The 17,778-nt window shown below is 50.0% G+C and overlaps 1 protein-coding gene across 1 annotated transcript; it reads left to right on the top strand.

Moving 5' to 3' along the window:
* The first annotated feature begins 3,045 nt into the window (after positions 1–3,045).
* On the top strand, positions 3,046–15,845 carry LOC134466953 (neuronal pentraxin receptor-like). Its single transcript, XM_063220881.1, has 5 exons — positions 3,046–3,768; positions 5,873–6,167; positions 7,209–7,501; positions 10,072–10,251; positions 15,597–15,845. The coding sequence occupies exons 1-5, from the start codon at positions 3,073–3,075 to the stop codon at positions 15,843–15,845; spliced, it is 1,713 nt and encodes a 570-aa protein (XP_063076951.1). The 5' UTR covers positions 3,046–3,072.
* Positions 15,846–17,778: the final 1,933 nt, after the last annotated feature.

The raw sequence follows: 17,778 nt of genomic DNA on the forward strand, positions 1-17,778 counted from the left end.
GCAACAAGTGCACGGCGGGGCCAGTCCTGTAGCCTCTTACTGCAGATGGGGTTGCCGGCGGGCCTATTCACTATTTGCTGAAAATACTCAACTACATCATAACAACATTGCTATGACAGTACAGAGAGCCTTAAGTAACAGATTAAGACATAGCCATTACAATTTTGGTGACAGTAACATTATAACATAGGCTCTACGCTAAGGGGTTAAGGGCTTTTGTGTCATCATAACTTATAGGACTGTGGAGAGCATGACAGGAAGAGAGTAGAGATGGCAAAGGCTCGACTCGAACCTATATGCAGAGGGCTTAGCATAGGCCTACTGCGTGCCCCCCAATAGAACCGGTTTCAAACATTGCATTTAGCTGACGATTTTGTCCAAGGCGACTGATAGTCATTTTCAATTGCAGGGTATTGGTTACAGTCCCTGAAGTATAGGGTTAGGTGCCTTGCTCAAGGGCACCTCAGCCATGGAGTGAGGTAGGAAGCGAGAGGGTAGGATTAGAACCTGCAACCATCTGATCTGAAGCCCATCGCCTTAACCATTAGGTCACTGCTGCCCCATTACATAGGCTGTTATAAAGACAGTTCAGCTCTAACCCCTACCTCCATCCATCAACCTACCGGTACACTGTAACAAATAGCTGTTTATTTACGGCAATTCTGCAACAGCATTCTACTGTTTTTCGAAAAAACAGACAACTACTGTGAAAATATTACTTTGAGTCACATATTGAGCATAAACAGTAAGTACTGCACAATAGCAGTATTCGCCGTTGTGGAAAAAACTAGAGATGCACCGGATCCTGATTTTTAGGATCCTGCCGGATACCAGATCCACTGAATAAGATCCTGCCGGATCCGGAACCGGATACCGGATCCTACAAAAGGGTCGAAACATATAGTCTACTCGCACACGTGGGCCCTTTTTATTACGTTGGCGCAAACTATTTTTTAGACTCATTGGCTTATTGCCACACTGCCTGCAATAGCCGCTTCCAAAGGGATTTCACTCCATGCAGTGATTGGGGTTGTGAAAGACTGAAAAGCCTAGGCTAGACATGCACCAGACCCTGATTTTTAGGTAACATGCCGGATACCGGATCCACTGCTTAAGATCCTGCCGGACCCGGACCCTGTGAAAAACTCTATTATCCTGACGGATCCGGAACCGGATCCGGTGCATCTCTAGAAAATAACAAGTTATTTTAGGCAGCACCATTGAAACCCATTCATCCTCCACTTGTCCGTGATCACCATCAAACTTCAATACCACCTGAAGAACTGAAGTCATTCTGACTGGTTAAAGATTATCTGATACTATCAAGCATGATGAAACAATTTCTAAGGAAATGCAGCAAAGTGTGTGTAGCACATGCATTTTGATAGAGATGAAAGTGTGAATGGCTGAAACATTTTAAGAACTTGTAACACTCTAGCCTGCTAATCAGTGCCTGGCCTCACCTGAGTAGGGCTGTTATGCTATTATTCAATTACGGGCGTCACCTGCCAAGGGCCTGATGACTCTGGTCACATGGTACTCTTGCACCTGTATATAAATCTGGACTATCAACACTTCAGTTGCTTGCCTGCCTGCTGGCTGGCCTGCATGGCACAGCGTAGCACTTGTTTGCCTACAAGCTTGCCTACAAGCTTGCTTACATGCTTGCACACTTTCCTCTTTGTGAAAGCTTGCTGTATGTGGCATCATTTGTGGCATTGTTGCATATAATGTGCCTGCTGCAAATTAGGCATTGCTTTGAGAGCTAGCTTGTAGTGCTGCTTGTTTGCTGTGCTACTTGGTGCAAAATATTTTTTTTAAGACTGACCAATGCTATATTTATCATTGGCTCATCAAGAGATACAGTAAAAAGCCCACCTTGCACACTATCATTGTAACATAGCACTGCGTACTCTGAAATTTTATTCATGCCCACACTTTCAAAGGACCACCGCAAACCATTTTCTTAATACAGCATTGCGCGATAGCATCATGCTCAAGGCACTCCAGTCATGGTGAACGATGGGAGGGTGGGGTGGTAACATGGCCAGGGTACCACAGTTATGGAGAATGATGGGTGGGGTGGGAAGTTGCCATGGCCATATTCATGAATACAACTATGACCCAGTATTTGCCTGTCATCACACAGTACAATTCAACTTTTTAACTGAAATGTACTGTTATTTTTCTGTAGAGTACTGTTATTTAACAGTTCAATTGCTGCTGAAAAAATGTTGTATACTGTGATACATTAAACAGCAATGAGCTGTATTTGATTTTTGGTGTGAAATAACAGTAGAATTACAGGTAAATATAATTGCCAGTAACTGCCGTTATTTTGCAGGGACATTTTCTTAGAGTGTACTTATAGCCCTTTTACACATAGACGATTGTGAAAACACTTCAGCTTGTCAACCATAGTATGATGCAATCTTTTTTTATATAAATATTGCTATAAGATCCACATGCACCAACTGACTGGAATGGTGGGGGGATATTGGGAACTCAATAATGGTTCCCTGTCTGTATATCCATCCATGTATTCTTACAGTCAACCCGTAACGTCGGTGATGTGATCCCTCATATACACTCTGCAGGAGAACACTGTGGACTGCATGAGATTGCCATCGCAGGCAGGCTATATATCACTAAACAGGCGCGAGGCAGCTCCCTCTCCGCCCTGCGATTGGTTGCTGCTGGAGAATTCCACCCCCATCCTGCTCGCGCAGTCCCAGCGGTAATTATCGGAGAGGAGGGAGATGCTTAGCAACACACCAGGCACTGGCACGCGCGGACAGCCTTCCAATGACATCCTGTAGGCTATCGTCGTAATTCTACACCCTAAAGAGAATATCGATGAACTGAAATCAAGAGCGCCGTACTTCTGTCGGTATGAAAAACCGTCTGTTTGCGAACTGGAATGTTATGGTCTTTGCCGTTTGAGAAGCTTGGACAACCACTCTACTTGCCCTCCTAATCGCTCATTCCTCTTCACTCGCTTCAATTTTTAAATAGCCATTGCTCGGTTAAACCGCCAACCTGAAGTTCATTGTTGTTATTTTGGCCGCCGGTATGGTGGCCTTCATCGGAGCTGTCATCTGTATCATCGCTGCCGTTCACACCGGAGCCTCCTCGGCCGCCCTGGCTCAGCCACTGGCGGATAACCAGTCGCTAGCCCCGGACGCAGGTGCGCAGACCCTGGCACCCGGCGGGAAGGTGCCCGCCCGCGCAGGACCAGTGGACGCTCTCCATGGTCCTGACTCCAACGGCCGGGAGCTGGGAGGCGGAGAGGCGCCGACCTTTTACACGGTGACTGGCACCACAATGGGCGGACCCGGAGGGGGCGGTGAACAGGTGATCTACAGCCGCCTCATCTGCACCCCCGTCCCCGCCGGCGAGTGCAAGCCCAAAAACTTTCAGCAACAAGCGGACGATCCGACTCTGTACGCGGGCGAAGACTCGGGCTACCTGCGCACCACGGCGGACCAGCTCCGCCAAACTGTGCTTCAGCAGAAAGACGAGATCCTCACCGACCAACGCACCATCCGCGAGCTGACAGGGAAACTGACAGAATGTGAGCGGGACATGGGGATGGCAAATGGGGAAAGCCCCGGAAAGAGTGCGGCGGCGATCTGGGGTGGCAAACGAGCCGAGGATGGCCACATTATGGTGAGAGACGAGGCGCCATCTGAGATGCTGGCTGCGCGCGCTGTTCAGGAGCTCGAGCAAGCCATCAATCAACTCAGGGGCCGCATTGAGAAGCTGGAGGTGGGTAATGCGTCGCGCGCGGGCTCCCATTTGCTCACTTTTCTGCAGACCACTTTCTTTTCAGAATAACATAATGCTCGGGCTACTGACTACGCTGTTATTTAGCCCATACTATTGATTCAGTGTTGGGACAGTTGTAACAAAGTGTTGGGCGTACGCAATATCATCCTCTGGTCCAGCTTGCAATTAAGCCTGATATGACGGGCAACATGCACCGTGCCTTGCTGTATGATTAGGACTACATTAGGAGATAGGGTGTCAAATGGATATCAAACTGGGGCAGCCCGCCGATGTGCCAATGAAGGCTAGCAGACTTGAGCTGTAAAACTTTCCAGACAGGTGTTAGAAACTCCCTTTGTATTTCTGCTCACGTATAGCTCGTGCTCGGGAAGTCTCTGTTGATTAGCTGTATGTGGCTTCGTTTGGGCGCACGTGACAAGACAAGACATGGCGCCTGGCGTGGAAGCGAGAAATCTGTCTTTACCGTCAGTCAGTTTATTAGCGTGTAGGTTTATAGAATCCTGTGTGTATTCGTGACAATTTGTTATGAAGGAACGGTCGCTTTTGCGGCATTTTCATCAAGCCCCAACACCTAAGCTTAATTGCCTGCCTTGTCACGTAAATCCTTCTCAGGGTCATTTCCACCTCAAGAAATGTATTTCTTTAATCATGTGACTAAATCTGCAGGCTAGGCTACTTGTGCATTAGACTGGCAGAATTTACTCCCTCGAGCTCTTTCTCTCATTCTATACCTCTCTTCTTTCTGTCGTTCTGTCTCTCTCGCTCTCTCTGTATCCCATTTTCCCTCCCTCTATTTCTTTTCCCCTCACTTCTTCTCTGGTCGAGTGCTTTTCTCTTGGTATGTGCCAAATCGGTGCATATCAAACCATCATAGGAGATTGCATAATATAGGCCTACTGGATAGTCTGTAACGATATTGTATCAATATCGAACCGAGAATTCGAGATACATAAAGTCCAGATACTGTCACAGAGTGCAAGATGGCAGACATTATACACCCTTTCAAAGTTCTGTTACCCTTCAGTCCACAAAACAAAAACACAATATGATGTGATAGTGCTTCCAAGATTCAAATCAACATAATTATTAGCCTGCCAGTAAACTTTTCAAACTTATTAGCAGCCTGTTGTAGGCCCTACCCTATTTTACCTATCAACTAGTTTTCCTTCATAATTTTATTTTATAATGTTGCCAAATGTGAAAAAGACATTAATTCATTGAAAAAGATAAATAAAATAAAAATCACGAGTGTATCGAACAGTAGGTCAAAAGGCCCTATCTTATGACACAGATGACATGGTGTTTGTGTAACATTATTGCATTTATTGGCCCTAATTACACAAAACAACATACAGTACTAACAAAACCATATGTATTTTGAGTATAATATGGGTAGGCTAAGTAAATATTTATAATTATATCTGATTATATAATATTATGTAAGTGTAGACCTATCTGATTTTAGAGCAATTAACGTTACTGCTAAATCAAGATATTCCCAATGTCTCAATTGTACTCTGTACTGAACTTTACTGTACACAGTCTCCCCTACCTGCATGTTGTTGGCACCTTTATTTGCCACAGACATGTAAGTGCCTGCCTTACATGTCAAGCACTTAGAGCATCATAGGGATCACAACACTGCAAAGTCACTATTTGAGGAGAAGGGTGAGAGAATCCTGGAATGGTGTAAAATGTAACAGAGTGGCAATTCTATTGATATTGTACTCTGTATGTATTATGTTTAAGGCAGTCGAACAAAATCCCGGATGATTTTGAAATCTCCCCTGGACATTTTTTAGGCCTCAAACGTCTGGTCACCCTACACCTGTTTGTGTCTGTGTGGGTGGGTGTGTGTGCGGGCTCACGTGTGCATGCATCAATGTGTGTTTGTGTATGTATTCCATCATGCTGGTGTGTGTGGCCCTGCTTACGTGTGTGTGTGTGTGTGTGTGTGTGTGTGTGTGTGTGTGTGTGTGTGTGTGTGTGTGTGTGTGTGTGTTGTGTGCACATTCGCGTTTGTGCGCGTTTGTGTGTGCAGTAGACTAGAAAAAAACAGTCCTCTCTCCCCTCTCTCTTGCAGTCGGAGATGGCTCCCCAGGGCCACAATCACACAGCCGCCCCCACCATCGCCACCCCGAGCAGTGGAACCCCCATGGCGGTAGCGGTGCAGCAGGCCGGCGTGCCGCCTGCCACCCCTGGTGGCGGCGCGGGGGAGGTGCAGCAGCAGGTGGAGGAGCTGGAGGGGGAGCTGGAGAGGAAGCTGCAGCAGCTGGAGCAGGAGAGGAGGGCGCTGGGGCAGCACGGCCAGAAACACCGGCAACACATCGACCAGCACATAAACACCGTCCACCAACGCCTGGCAGGACTGGAGAGGGGTAAGATGGCATGGGGGGGAGAGGGGTATGAGAGGGGGTAAGGGGGTGGAGACAGGGTGTGAGATGAGATGGAGAGAGAAGTGGGGGTGAGAGAGCAGAGGGAGAGGAGGGCGCTGGGTGCACTAACGACTGGCAGGACTGGAGAGAGGTAATATGACGGGGGGGGGGGGGGTCGAGAGGGGATATGGGGGGTGGAGACAGGGTGTGAGATGATATGGAGAGAGAAGTGGAGGTGAGAGAGGAGCAAGAGAGGAGGGCGCAGGGGCAGCACGGCCAGAAACATAGGCAACTCATCGACCAGCACATACACACCGTGCACCAACGCCTGATTGAAGCGGTAAGAGAGGAGGCTACTGGGTCAACATCGGACAGAAACACGGACAGCACATCGATCAGCACATACAGCCCACAGAGACTATGGCAGGACTAGTGAGAGCTGTAAGATTGGGCTAGGGGTGGAGCCTCGTTCACACACGTCGCTGTTAGTTACTCGCTCAGCGAATGAAGTCAATAGAATGTCTGTGTTCCACGAGACGAGGAGGCGAGTAGGCGAGTACTGTACAAGCGATGCGATGTGGGCGGATCCCAAGTTGAAAATATTTTAACTTCGAGCGAGGCGAGTAAGCGAGTAACCAATGGGAATAGAGTAGGCGAGCGAGCGAGAAGCTAGTAACTAGTAGCGTCGTGTGTGAACGTAGCTTGAGAGGGGATGAGGGGAGGAATAGAACAGGGGTAAGAGAGAGTAGCTAAAGAACAGGGAATTGGGGCAACACGGTCAGAAACACAGACTGCTTATCGACCAGAACATACACATCACAGGACTGGAGAGAGGTGAGATGGGATGGGGTGGTGGTGGTGGTGGTGGTAGGGGAGGGATATGAGAGTTAAGATGGGGACAGAGATGAGATGGGGGTTATGAGAGGGGACGGGGGGTACCCTTACGAAAGCCAACCATCATTAGGTGAAAATGGACCTCTCCTCTCATCTCATTGGCCCCTTGACTCATTTTCCCTCCTCTCCTCTTGTCTGATTGGTCCCTAGACTCTGTGGCTCCACATGGCTTCAGGCTGTCCTTCCCACCAACAAGCAGCAGCAGTAGATTCTCAAGCCCTCATGGCCACGTGTCGGCCCCCACACACAACCGCGTCACGACCCCCTACGCCCGGGTCACGACCCCTGTGCCCCCGCTGCATGCCCTGACGGCCTGCCTGTGGCTGCGCCCGCTGGGCACGGGGCTGGGCACCCCGCTGTCCTACGCGGTGGCGGGGCAGCCCAACGAGCTGGCACTGCTACTGGGCAAACACCACACACTGGAGCTCATCATTAACGATCAGGTATGACCTGCTGCTTCTAACTTTCTTTTTGTCTGGGGGGGGGGTTGACCTTTATTATGATAGTACAGTGAACAGTGGCACAGTAAATGAGCGGGAGAGAGAGATGGGAGAGAATCAGGAAACAACCTCGGTTCGGAATCGAACTTCAGTCCCCAGCGTAACAACGGTACAGTGTCCGAGGAGCACCAAAATTCTATTTTAAAGTAGAGTAGTAGGGGAAAGGGGAAGGACAAAATTTACATTTTTTTAAGGGAACACTCCAAACGGAGGAGTACAAGCAGTTCCACAGAATGCCTTGTGAGTCACTTGAAAGAAGCTGAAGCTGACTTGCCCTTTGAAAGCAGTTCGCAAATGTTTTTTGTCCTCCATTAATTATAGTTGTAGCCCCTTAATGCACGCCGTACATCCTGAGGCACGCTGTACTACACCACTGTGACAGTGCACAGGGCCTTTGGTAATACATTACAACTTGGTCATTGCACTTCTGGTAACAGCAAATTTATAACGCAGTGTCTTAACGGGTTAATATTGTGTCATTACCTCTTCATTACCTCATTTACCATCATTAAGCTGTTGCTACCACATACAAATGCCATCCTGTGCCACGCTATGTGGTCGTGTGTGGTGCTGTGCCGTTTCATGTCTTCCTGTGCCAGCCTCTGTCATCCTGTGCCATTTTGTTTATTGCTGTGCCAGTGTTTGCCATCTTGTCTGTTTCTGTTACTCTTTGTGTGTTCCTGGAGTCTTGTGTGTTCGTATGCCATGTCATGCTATTCTGTGCCATCCTGTGCCACATGGTGCCATGATGTGCTATTCTGAGCCATCAGTCATCAGCCATATGTGTTCCTGTAGTCTTATAGGTTCCTGTACCATGTCAAGCTATTCTGTGCCATCTTGTGACATGTTATGCTATGCGGTGCCATCTCGTGTGTTTCTGTGGCATCTTGCTGTATGTGTGTTCCTGCGTGTTAGCGTGCTAGTTTGGGCCCACCATACCTGTCAATGTTGACCTTCAAAAAACAAGAAAATTCCCAGATTTAACCCCCCAAAAAAATGTGACATTTTCCACAGGCCAAAATACACACTGCACAATACACGGTGGGTTCCACTCGTGCGTGGCCAGTCAGATACAAAAAAAACCCACTGCCCATGTTTTAAAGGAGCATGTTTGTAGCTTAAAATGACTGAAATATGAGTTTCTCTTTGTTGTATTCTCACTCAAATGGAATTGTAAGCAACTACTGCGTAGCAAAACATAGCCGATCTTTGTGCTGGTGCAGTCTGTAATGAGGTAAGTTCTCCCGGTTTGCTGTTTAGGCTTGTGTGCACCCTATGAACACACAAACACCTGCAGAGCTCGAGGGTGAGAGCTCGCATTTTTAAGGAAGGTGAATTATTGGCATTTTCTGGCATAAAAGCTACTGGCCGGTAGCCATTCATAGCTGACAGAATAAGTAGAGAGGGTTTGGGTTGTCAGGCTAACTGGCAGGGCCATGGGGGTGAATTTCTGGACCGACACTTTTTTTTTTGAATGCAAAAAATCGTGAAATAAGTCATAAATAGGGAGTTTCCTGGGAAAAACGGGAGGGTGATAGGTAGCCTATGGGGTCCACCTGCACTATCTGTGAGGCATAGAAGTTTTACTACTCAGTCTGGTAAGGCACATATCTAAAAAAGAAATCAAACCTTCCCCTATATTCCCAATTAATTTCAAGCATTTCAAACAGCGTGCCATGCCGTGCTATTCTGTGCCATCTTGTATCACCCTGTGTCCATCGTATGTGTCCCCATATGGTCCAGTGTCATTCTGTGTTCAGTGCCAGCCCAGAGCTATTCTGTGTGGACCTGCCAAAATTATCACATGCTGCATGTTACATGAATTGTGCATTAGAAACCATAGTTGTTGACAATGATGACGATAATAACAATATTATACTTAGTGTATTACAACATTTAACATATTTATTTTAACATTAATAAGTAAGTTTTACATCAGGGTTAGTATTTCTATTCACTTTTGGGGCATAGTGGTTGGCCTGCCGCATGTGCTGTACATGACAACAAAAACACTTTCGATACTTCGTATGGTGGTACCATTTCCTCCGCAAAGGAGGTTATGTATTTTGCCAGGGGTTGCATGTTTGCAAAATAGTGTGCCATGGGGCATGAATGTATTTTTCAGATATAAGGTATCAAAAGGTTTCAATAAGGTTTCAAAAGGAATCTTCAGAGGCGTGATGGCTCAAGCTGATTCTGAAGTGTTTTTTGTGCTTTTATTATAGCAGGACAGTGTGAAAGGAGACAGGAAATGAGAGAGAGAGAGAGAGAGAGAGAAACTACCCAGGTCGGACTTGAATGTGGTTCCCCATGAGAATGCAAGCCCCTATCTGTGGGGGACTTTACACGCTGCGCTGAGAATGAATTTATGAATTTGTGAATTTGTTAATGATCTGAGCAGAGGTCTGGTGATCTGAGCAGAGAGTCTTTGCTCAACGGGTGCTTTTCTGGTAGTATTACTTGCACCCCTCGTGTCATCCGACTCCTCCCTCTCTCATTCCCCATACCTCTAGGTGGCGCTACTGCCAGTGAACATATCAGTGGGCGTGTGGCAACACATGTGCGTGAGCTGGCACAGGAAGGGCGGGCAGTGGAAGGCGTACCAGGGGGGCAGGGTGTGCGGAGAGGGAGCCGGGGTGTCGCCCGGACACACCATCCGACCCGGAGGAACGCTCATCCTGGGACAGGAGCAGGTGAGAGAGAGGGTGTGTTTGTGAGAGAAAGAGGAAGAGGCTGTGAGAATGTGTGTGTATGTGTGTGTGTGTGTGTGTGTGTGTGTGTGAAAGAGAGAAGGGGGAGAGTGTGTGTGTGTCTGTGTGTATGTGTGTGTGTGAGAGAGAAATATATTGTGTGTATGTGTGTGTGTGTGAGAGAGAGAGAGAGAGAGAGAGAGAGAGAGAGAGAGAGGAGAGAGAGAAGAGAGAGAGAGAGAGAGAGAGAGAGAGAGAGAAGGAGAGAGATGAGAGGGGGATGAGGACGAAAGAGTGGAGGAGAGACGGAAGANGAGGTGAGAGGAGGAGGAGAAGGAGAGGAGAGCAGAAGAGAGGGGATGACGGAGAGGTGAGAAGGGAGAGAGGAAGAGGGCGGGAAGAGGTAGAGGGGAGAGAGAGAGGAGATGGGAGACGAGAGAGGAGAGATGAGAGGAAAAGAGACGACGGGAGAAGAGAGAGGACGGGAAGGAGAGAGAGAAGAGAGAGAGGGAGAAGGGAGGAGATGTGGAGGCAGGGAGGGAGAGAGAGGGAGGAGAGGGAGAGGAATGAGAGGGAGAGAGCAGAAGGGAGAGGATGGAGGAGGAGAGAGGGAGAGAGGGAGGACGAGGAGAAGGAGAGAGAGGAGCGGAGGCAGAGAGTGAGTGAGGTGGGAGAGAGGGAGAGAGGAGAGGAGGGAGGGAGAGAGAGGAGGGTGGGGGAAGAGAGAGAGGGGGAAGGTGAGGAGACGGAGAGGAGAAGGGAGGGAGAGAGAGGAGGAGGAGGAGTGAGAGGCAGAGAGAGATGGAGGAAGAGAGGAGTTGGGGAAGGAGAGGGACGGGAGAGAAGAGGAGGGAGAGAGGAGGAGAGGAAGAGGGGGAGAGAGAAGGAGGGAGGAGACGAGAGTCAGATCGAGAGGAAGAGAGAGTGGAGAGAGTGGAGGGAGAGAGTAGGAGAAATGGAGAGAGGAGAGAGGAGAGGAGGGGATAGAGAGGGGAGGAGAGAGGAGAGAGGATGGAGGACGTGAGCACGAGAGGAGAGAGAGGAGGGAGAGAGAGAGAAGAGGTGTCTGGAGAGGGAAGGAGAGAGAGAGTGGGGGAGGGGAGAGGGGAGGAGGGGAGAAGAAGAGAGGCAGGGAGAGGAGAGGGGAGGGGAGAGAGGGAGGGGAGAGAGGAGGAGAAGAGAGAGTGAGGAGGAGAGGGAGGGGAAGGGGGAACAGGGAGGAGAGAGGGAAGGAGGGAGATGTGAGAGAGAGAGAGAGGAGAGGAGGAGGGGGAAGGAGGGGGAGGAGAGGAGAAGAAGGCGAGAGGAGGAGGGAGAGAGGGAGACGAGAGAGGGAGAGAAGGAGAGAGGGAGAGGGGGAGGAGAGAGAGGGAGAGGAGAGAGAGGGGAGAGGGAGAGGAGAGAGAGGAGAGGAGAGAGAGAGAGAGGGATAGAGAGGAAGGATAGGAGAGGGGAGAGGAGAGAGAGACGAGAGAGAGGGAGAGAGGAGTAGGGAGAGGAGAGAGGAGGGAGAGAGGAGGGAGAGAGAGATGAGAGAGAGGAAGGAGACAGAGAGAGGAGGGGGAGGAGGAGGGAGAGAGAGGAGATGGAGGGGAGAGAGGAGAGGGGGACGGGGAGAGGAGGGGGAGAGGAGAGCGAGGACGAGAGGAGGAGAGAGGAGGGAGGAGGGAGAGGAGGGAGGGAGAGTGAGGGGAGAGAGGAGGGGACGGGTGGAGGATAGAGGGAGAGGGCGGGGGATGAGAGGGAGAGGGATGAGTGAGAGCGAGAGAGGAGAGAGGGGGATGGAGGGAGGAGGAGGAGAGGGATGGACCGAGAGAGGAGGAGGAGAGAAAAGGGAGATGAGAGAGGAGAGACGAGAGAGGAGAGAGAGAGAGAGAGGAGAGAGGAGGAGGAGATTGAGAGAGTGAGGAGAGAGGCAAGGAGAGGAGAGGAGGAGAGAGAGAGAGGAGAAGGGAGGGGTTGGGTGATTGGAGAAGAGAAGGGAGGAGAGGAGAGAGAGGAGAGAATGAGAGAGGAGGGGGGAGGATGGAAGGCGAGGAGGAGAGAGAGGATTGAGAGGGAGAGGGAGGGAGGAGAGTGAGACTGAACGTGGGAGACGAGAGAGTAGAGACGGAGAGATAGGTGAGGAGGAGAGTGAGGGAGAGAGAGAAGGGAGAGAGGGAGGTGAGAGAGAGGAGGGAGGAGATAAGAGAGGGAGAGAGGAGAGGGGGAGAGAGGATGAGGAGGGAGGAGAGAGAGAGAGACGGTGAGAGGAGAGAGAGGAGGAGGAGGGGAGAGGAGAGAAGATGGAGGAGGGACGAGAGGGTGGGAGAGGAGAAGAGGAAGAGGGAGCGAGAGAGAAGAGGACCGGGAAGGAGAGTGAGAAGGAGAGGAGGAGAGGGGAGTAAGAGAAGGAGGGGAGGAGAGAGAAGTCGGAGAGGCAGGGAGAGAGAGGAGAAGAGGAGGAGAGAGAGACGAGAAAAAAAGGAGGGGAAATGAGAGAGGAGAGAGGGAGGGAGGAGAGAAGAGGAGAGGATGAGAGAGAGGGGTAGGGGAGAGAGGTTATGAGGGAGGAGATTAGAGAGAGAGGAGAGACCGAGAGAGGAGGGGAGGACGCGGGTGGAGGGAGGAGAGGGATGAGGGAGAGTGCTGAGGAGAGGGGAGAGAGAGAAGGATGAGAGAGAGGGAGGAGATGAGGGAGATGGGAGAGAGTGGGGAGACGAGAGGAGAGGAGAGAGGGCTGAGAGAGAGAGCGGCTGGAGAGGAAGGAGGGAGGAGAGAGAGAAGAGAGAGGGACGGGAGAGAGGAGAGGAGGGGGAGAGAGAGGAGAGAGAGAGTGGAGAGATGAGTCGAGTGAGAAAGAGGAATGGGAGAGAAGGGAGAGGAGAGTGACGGGGAGAGAGAGAGAGAGGGAGGAAGGGTAGATGGGGAGAGGGAGGGAGGAGAAGAGAGGGAGGGAGGGAGGAGAAGAGAGTGAGGAGGAGAGAGGGAGGAGGGAGAAGAGAGGGAGGGAGGAGAAGAGAGGAGAGGAGAGAGGAGAGGAGAGGTGAGTGGGAGGAGAGAGTTGGAAGGAAGAGAAGGGGACGAGTAGAGGAGAGGAGTAGGAGACGAGAGAGAGGTGGATGAGAGAGGAGAGAGGGAGGAGGGAGGATGAGAGTCGAGAGAGGAGGGAAGAGAGGAGAGAGTGAGAGGAGAAGCCCGGTTAGTGGAGTGACGGGGGATTGGAGGAGGAGGTGAGGAGGAGTGAGAGAGAGGTATGGAGAGAGGAGAGGGAGGAGAAGAGTGTGGAGAGGAGAGGGGAGGAGGAGTGAGAACGGGAGGAGGAGAGAGGAAGGGAAGAGAGTGGAGAGAGAGGGTAGAGTGGAGGATGAGGTGAGGGATGAGAGAGGAGAAGGACAGGAAGGGAGACGACGGAGAGGAGAGAGGTCAGGAGGTGAGGAGGAGTAGAGAGAAGGAGAGAGATCGAGAGAGGAGTGAAGGGGAGAGAGAGAGAGTGAGAGGCGGAGAAGGAGAAGAGAGAGAGAAGGAGAGGGAGAGAGGGGTGATGGAGGAGAGAGTCGAGGGGAAGAGAGGAGAGGGAGTGAGAGAGAGAGTGGAGATGAGAGATGAGGAGGAAGGAGAGAGGAGAGAGGATCTGAGAGATGAGAGGAAGGAGTAGAGAGAGGAGAGAGGGAGGAAGAGTGAGGGGAGAAGAGAGAGAGAGTGGGGAGAGGCGAGAGAAGGATGTCGAGAGGAGAAGAGGAGAGAGAGACGAGTGAGAGCGGGAGAGGAGAGTGGAGGAGAGAGAGAGAGGGGGGGAGAGAAGAGAGAGACTTAAGAGAGGAGAGTGAGGGAGGAGGGGGAGAGAGAGGAGGAGAGGTGGTAGAGAGGAGGGAGAGAGAGATGGAGGGGAGATTGAGGGGAAGAGAGATAGGAGAGGTGAGAGATGAGTCGCGGGAGGAGGGGAATGAGAGTGAGAGGGTTGCGGAGAGGAGGAGGTAGAGAGAGAGGAGGGATAGAGGAGGAGAGGAGGAGAGGAGAGGAGAGAGAGAGGGGAGAGTGGGGAGGAGGGGGAGAGTAGAGAGGAGGAGGAGAGGGGAGAGATGGCTGAGAGAAGTCCGAGAGAGAGGGTGAGTAGAGGAGTGGTGGTGGAGAGGGGAGAGAGAGACGGAAGAGAGAGAGGGAGAGGAGGAGTTAAGGAAAGAGAGGGAGAGAGACGGAGCGAGAGAGAAGTTGAGAGAGTGAGATGCAGTGAGGGAGATGAGAGGGGAGTGGGGGGAAGAGAAGAGGAGAGGAGGGGAAGGAGAGAGGTGAGAAGGAGGAGAGAGGGAGTGGGAGAAGTAAGAGAGAGAGGGACTGGGGTGAGATGGAGTGAGGTGAGTGGGGTGGTGAGAGTGTGGGTGAGTGTGGGTGGGGGAGAGAGGAGTGATTTGAGAGAGTGGGGATATGGAGGGAGATAAGAGGTGAGGATGAGGAGAGAGAGGAGGAGAGGAGAATGGGAGTGGCAGGAGGATGAGAGGAGAGGTAGGTCGGGGGTAGGGTGAGAGTGAGGGAGAGAGGAGGTGGAGGAGGAGAAGTGAGTGGGAGATTGAGTGCAGGAAGGAGGAAGGGACGAGGAGGAGCGTGAGGAGAGGGAGAGGAGAGGAGGGGAGAGAGAGAAGAGTTGGGAGAGGAGAGGGAGCGAGATGGCAGAGAAGAGAGAGAGAGGGGAGAGAGGTGAGAGAGGGGGTGAACGGAGAGAGATGGAGATGGAGAGAGAGAGATGATGCAGAGAGAGAGAATGTGTGTGTGAGTGTGTGTGTGTGTGGCCTTAATATTTTTGTCATTTCGGGGTCCTACAAACAGGGTTGCTGTGTCTGCATCTTGTCACCACGGGAATACTCTCAGGCCCATCCCTCTCTCTTCTCTCTCTCTCTCTCTCATCCTCTCCCTATCTGTACAAATGTTTCGGACTATCCATTGTTCTTTTTCTACTGTTCTTTATTTCCTCCGCCCATGTCTTTCATTTCTATTCTTCCTCTGTTTCAGCGTTCTTGTTACATCCTCTGTTACTGCGTCTTGTCACCTCATTTGTCTTTCCTCTCTCCATGGGAGGCTACACCTTCATTTTACGCCCCTCTCTCTCTGTGCCTGCTTCTGTATCCCTTAACTCTTATTCTTCTTGGACTGCTCCCTTACTCATTACTCTGTTCTCTATCCTGTCTGTCAGTTACGTCTTTCAGTAAACGTACGTCTCAGATACGTGCTCAACCTGTGTACATCTCTGCCCCACCTCCTTCTCTCATCTCTCGTTCTCGTTCCCCAGGCTCAACTGTCAATATTAACACTTCTCTCTCTCTCTCTACTCTCTCTCTCTGTCTCCCCTCGCCTCTCTCCTGTATTGGATGTAGTGGGGGGGAGGTTTTCGACGCCAGCCCGGCTCTGCAGGTTTTGGCGAGCTGTCCCAGTCTGAACGTGTGTGGGGACGGGGCGCTTGCGGCCGTGCCCGAGGTGTCCGCCCTTGGCCCAACTGCACTCAGGGGCTGCTGGGTAACTGTAGTAGTTCCCTGGAGGTGAGCATCACCTGGAGGCATTGGGCCGGAGCCACCAAGGAACACGGGGAGCCGTGTCGCTTGCCTGCGTCCAGTGCCAAGCAGTGAAGCCTGGGCCTGTGGAGATGGGTGTCCATGGGACCGAAGCCAGCAAGCAACTCTGTTTAGACGGAGTTGTTGTCTGATTATTTATTTATGTTTTTAATGGAGAGGTCTCATTGATGTATTTGTTATAATTATTTAGTCAGGAGATGGTCTCTGTCGATTGCGTAGCCCAGCCTTTCTCAAAACTTCACGATACACCAAGACCCACTTTGAAATGTGAGAAAAATTATGGGGGCCCACCAAACCATTGGCGCATATAGCCCGGCGTAGCCCTTTCACATTCCCCTGGCCTTTCCTCCTGTCTCTGTCAGGGTTTCCTGCTTAGGCCCGGGGTAGACTTACAGTCGGACATCCAGTCATTTTGTCAACTTTTCACTGATAATCAGGCAGTGCAGCCATATTTATTTTGGGAATATTTATGCTGTGTCACTAATGCATGCTAATTGTCATAGTACAAAATAAAGTAAAAGTGTTTCCCCATTTTCAAAATGTCTTCGGTCTCTGCAACGTGGGACTTGAGTATCATGCCCGACTTACATAATATACAATCCGCTCCTCACCTCTCTCTAATAAACCAATGGCCATAGTAGACTACAGGATGGATAATAATAAAATACAACCAACAATAATAATAGTAGTAATAATAATCGTTTAGAATTTAATACTATAATAATGCGTAATATTAGAAGCGCCTTAAGAGAACACTTAAGGATTCTGTACAGAGGTAAAAACAACAGTAATAAAACAGGACTCAGTAATAAAAAAGAAAAGGAAAAACATAAGGCCTTTTATCACCTGCACTAACAGTATTACAGTTAACCAGGGGCCCAGTTGGGCAGAGGTGGGTTATCCAGGGGTCTGTTCAACAATAGGTGGATCGTAATCACAGGGCTAAGAGTCCGTTAGTTGGTAGTTGGTTAACGAGGCTATGCCGTTTGCTTGCTGGATAGCGGGGTAACCATGCTAGCATCCTCCGTGACTGGAATCAGGACAGTGAGCATGGACCATGGATATGGTGGCTGATGGGAGTTTAGAGAAAGCTAATGGTGGGTTGACTTCAAGGGAGCAGTATATAGTTATGTTAGCCACCTAGGGTATGGGATCTCAGATGCAAATAGGAAACGTCCTCATGGTGACAGCCTTATTGGAAGATCAATGCTGTGCTTGGAGAGTAAAAAACCTTCGAGCTACTGTCTCATGGTACCTGCTTCAGTTTCTGACGTTGAGGGTGAAAACAATGAGATGTGAACCTACTGCTTAAAGCATTACAGTGGATCGAGCAACCTGGATTCGCATTTTGCCTTGTCCAATTCAGGTCATGTTATCATTCAACCAAGTCAATTATCCTGGTTGACATTGGAACTGGTAAAAACAGGTAATTGGGAATATGTGGCACTGTGGAATATGGTCTCTAACTGAATCAGGTTGTGCCCACAAACATATCGTCTATGTGGGTGATGGCCATTTGCTGTGATTTAACTATCTATCTGATTGTCATAGTCACATGAAGAAAGAAAGCAAAAAAAGAGTGTCATACGTACGCGCCTTATTTAATTTTATTTATGGTATCCATTAGAATAAATATATGAATGGTGGGAGTTAGAAGTGGGACAGAGGCGAAGGATGCTGGTTTCCAGACAGCCAATAGGAAGATGAGGAAAGCAGGGTTGTGAGTTTAACATGATTGTGTGATTTCGAGGGTGCTGGTAGTGCCAGATTGTAGGGCTTAAAAAAAAACTTCCGGACAATCTAGTGTTGGCTCCCAAGGTATATCTTCACGTTGTGTCAGATTCTTTTCTCGTTGCCATTTTCTTTTTCCTCGATCAAGATATTTTCTAAGAATGAATTTTGTTGTATCTGAGAGGTGCCCTATATCATGGACAGTTCGTATCGAGGCCATGTTTGAGACCCGACTTTGTATTGAATGTTGATGCAC

Source organism: Engraulis encrasicolus, chromosome 17 (assembly GCF_034702125.1).
Source record: "Engraulis encrasicolus isolate BLACKSEA-1 chromosome 17, IST_EnEncr_1.0, whole genome shotgun sequence".
NCBI classification, from domain to species: Eukaryota; Metazoa; Chordata; class Actinopteri; order Clupeiformes; family Engraulidae; genus Engraulis; species Engraulis encrasicolus.

Coding starts and splice junctions, on each gene's coding strand:
- LOC134466953 (XM_063220881.1), top strand. CDS start 3,073: ATGGTGGCCTTCATCGGAGCTGTCATCTGTATCATCGCTGCCGTTCAC. Junction 7,502..10,071: donor AGCTCATCATTAACGATCAG/GTATGACCTGCT, acceptor CCATACCTCTAG/GTGGCGCTACTGCCAGTGAA. Junction 10,252..15,596: donor TCATCCTGGGACAGGAGCAG/GTGAGAGAGAGG, acceptor TATTGGATGTAG/TGGGGGGGAGGTTTTCGACG.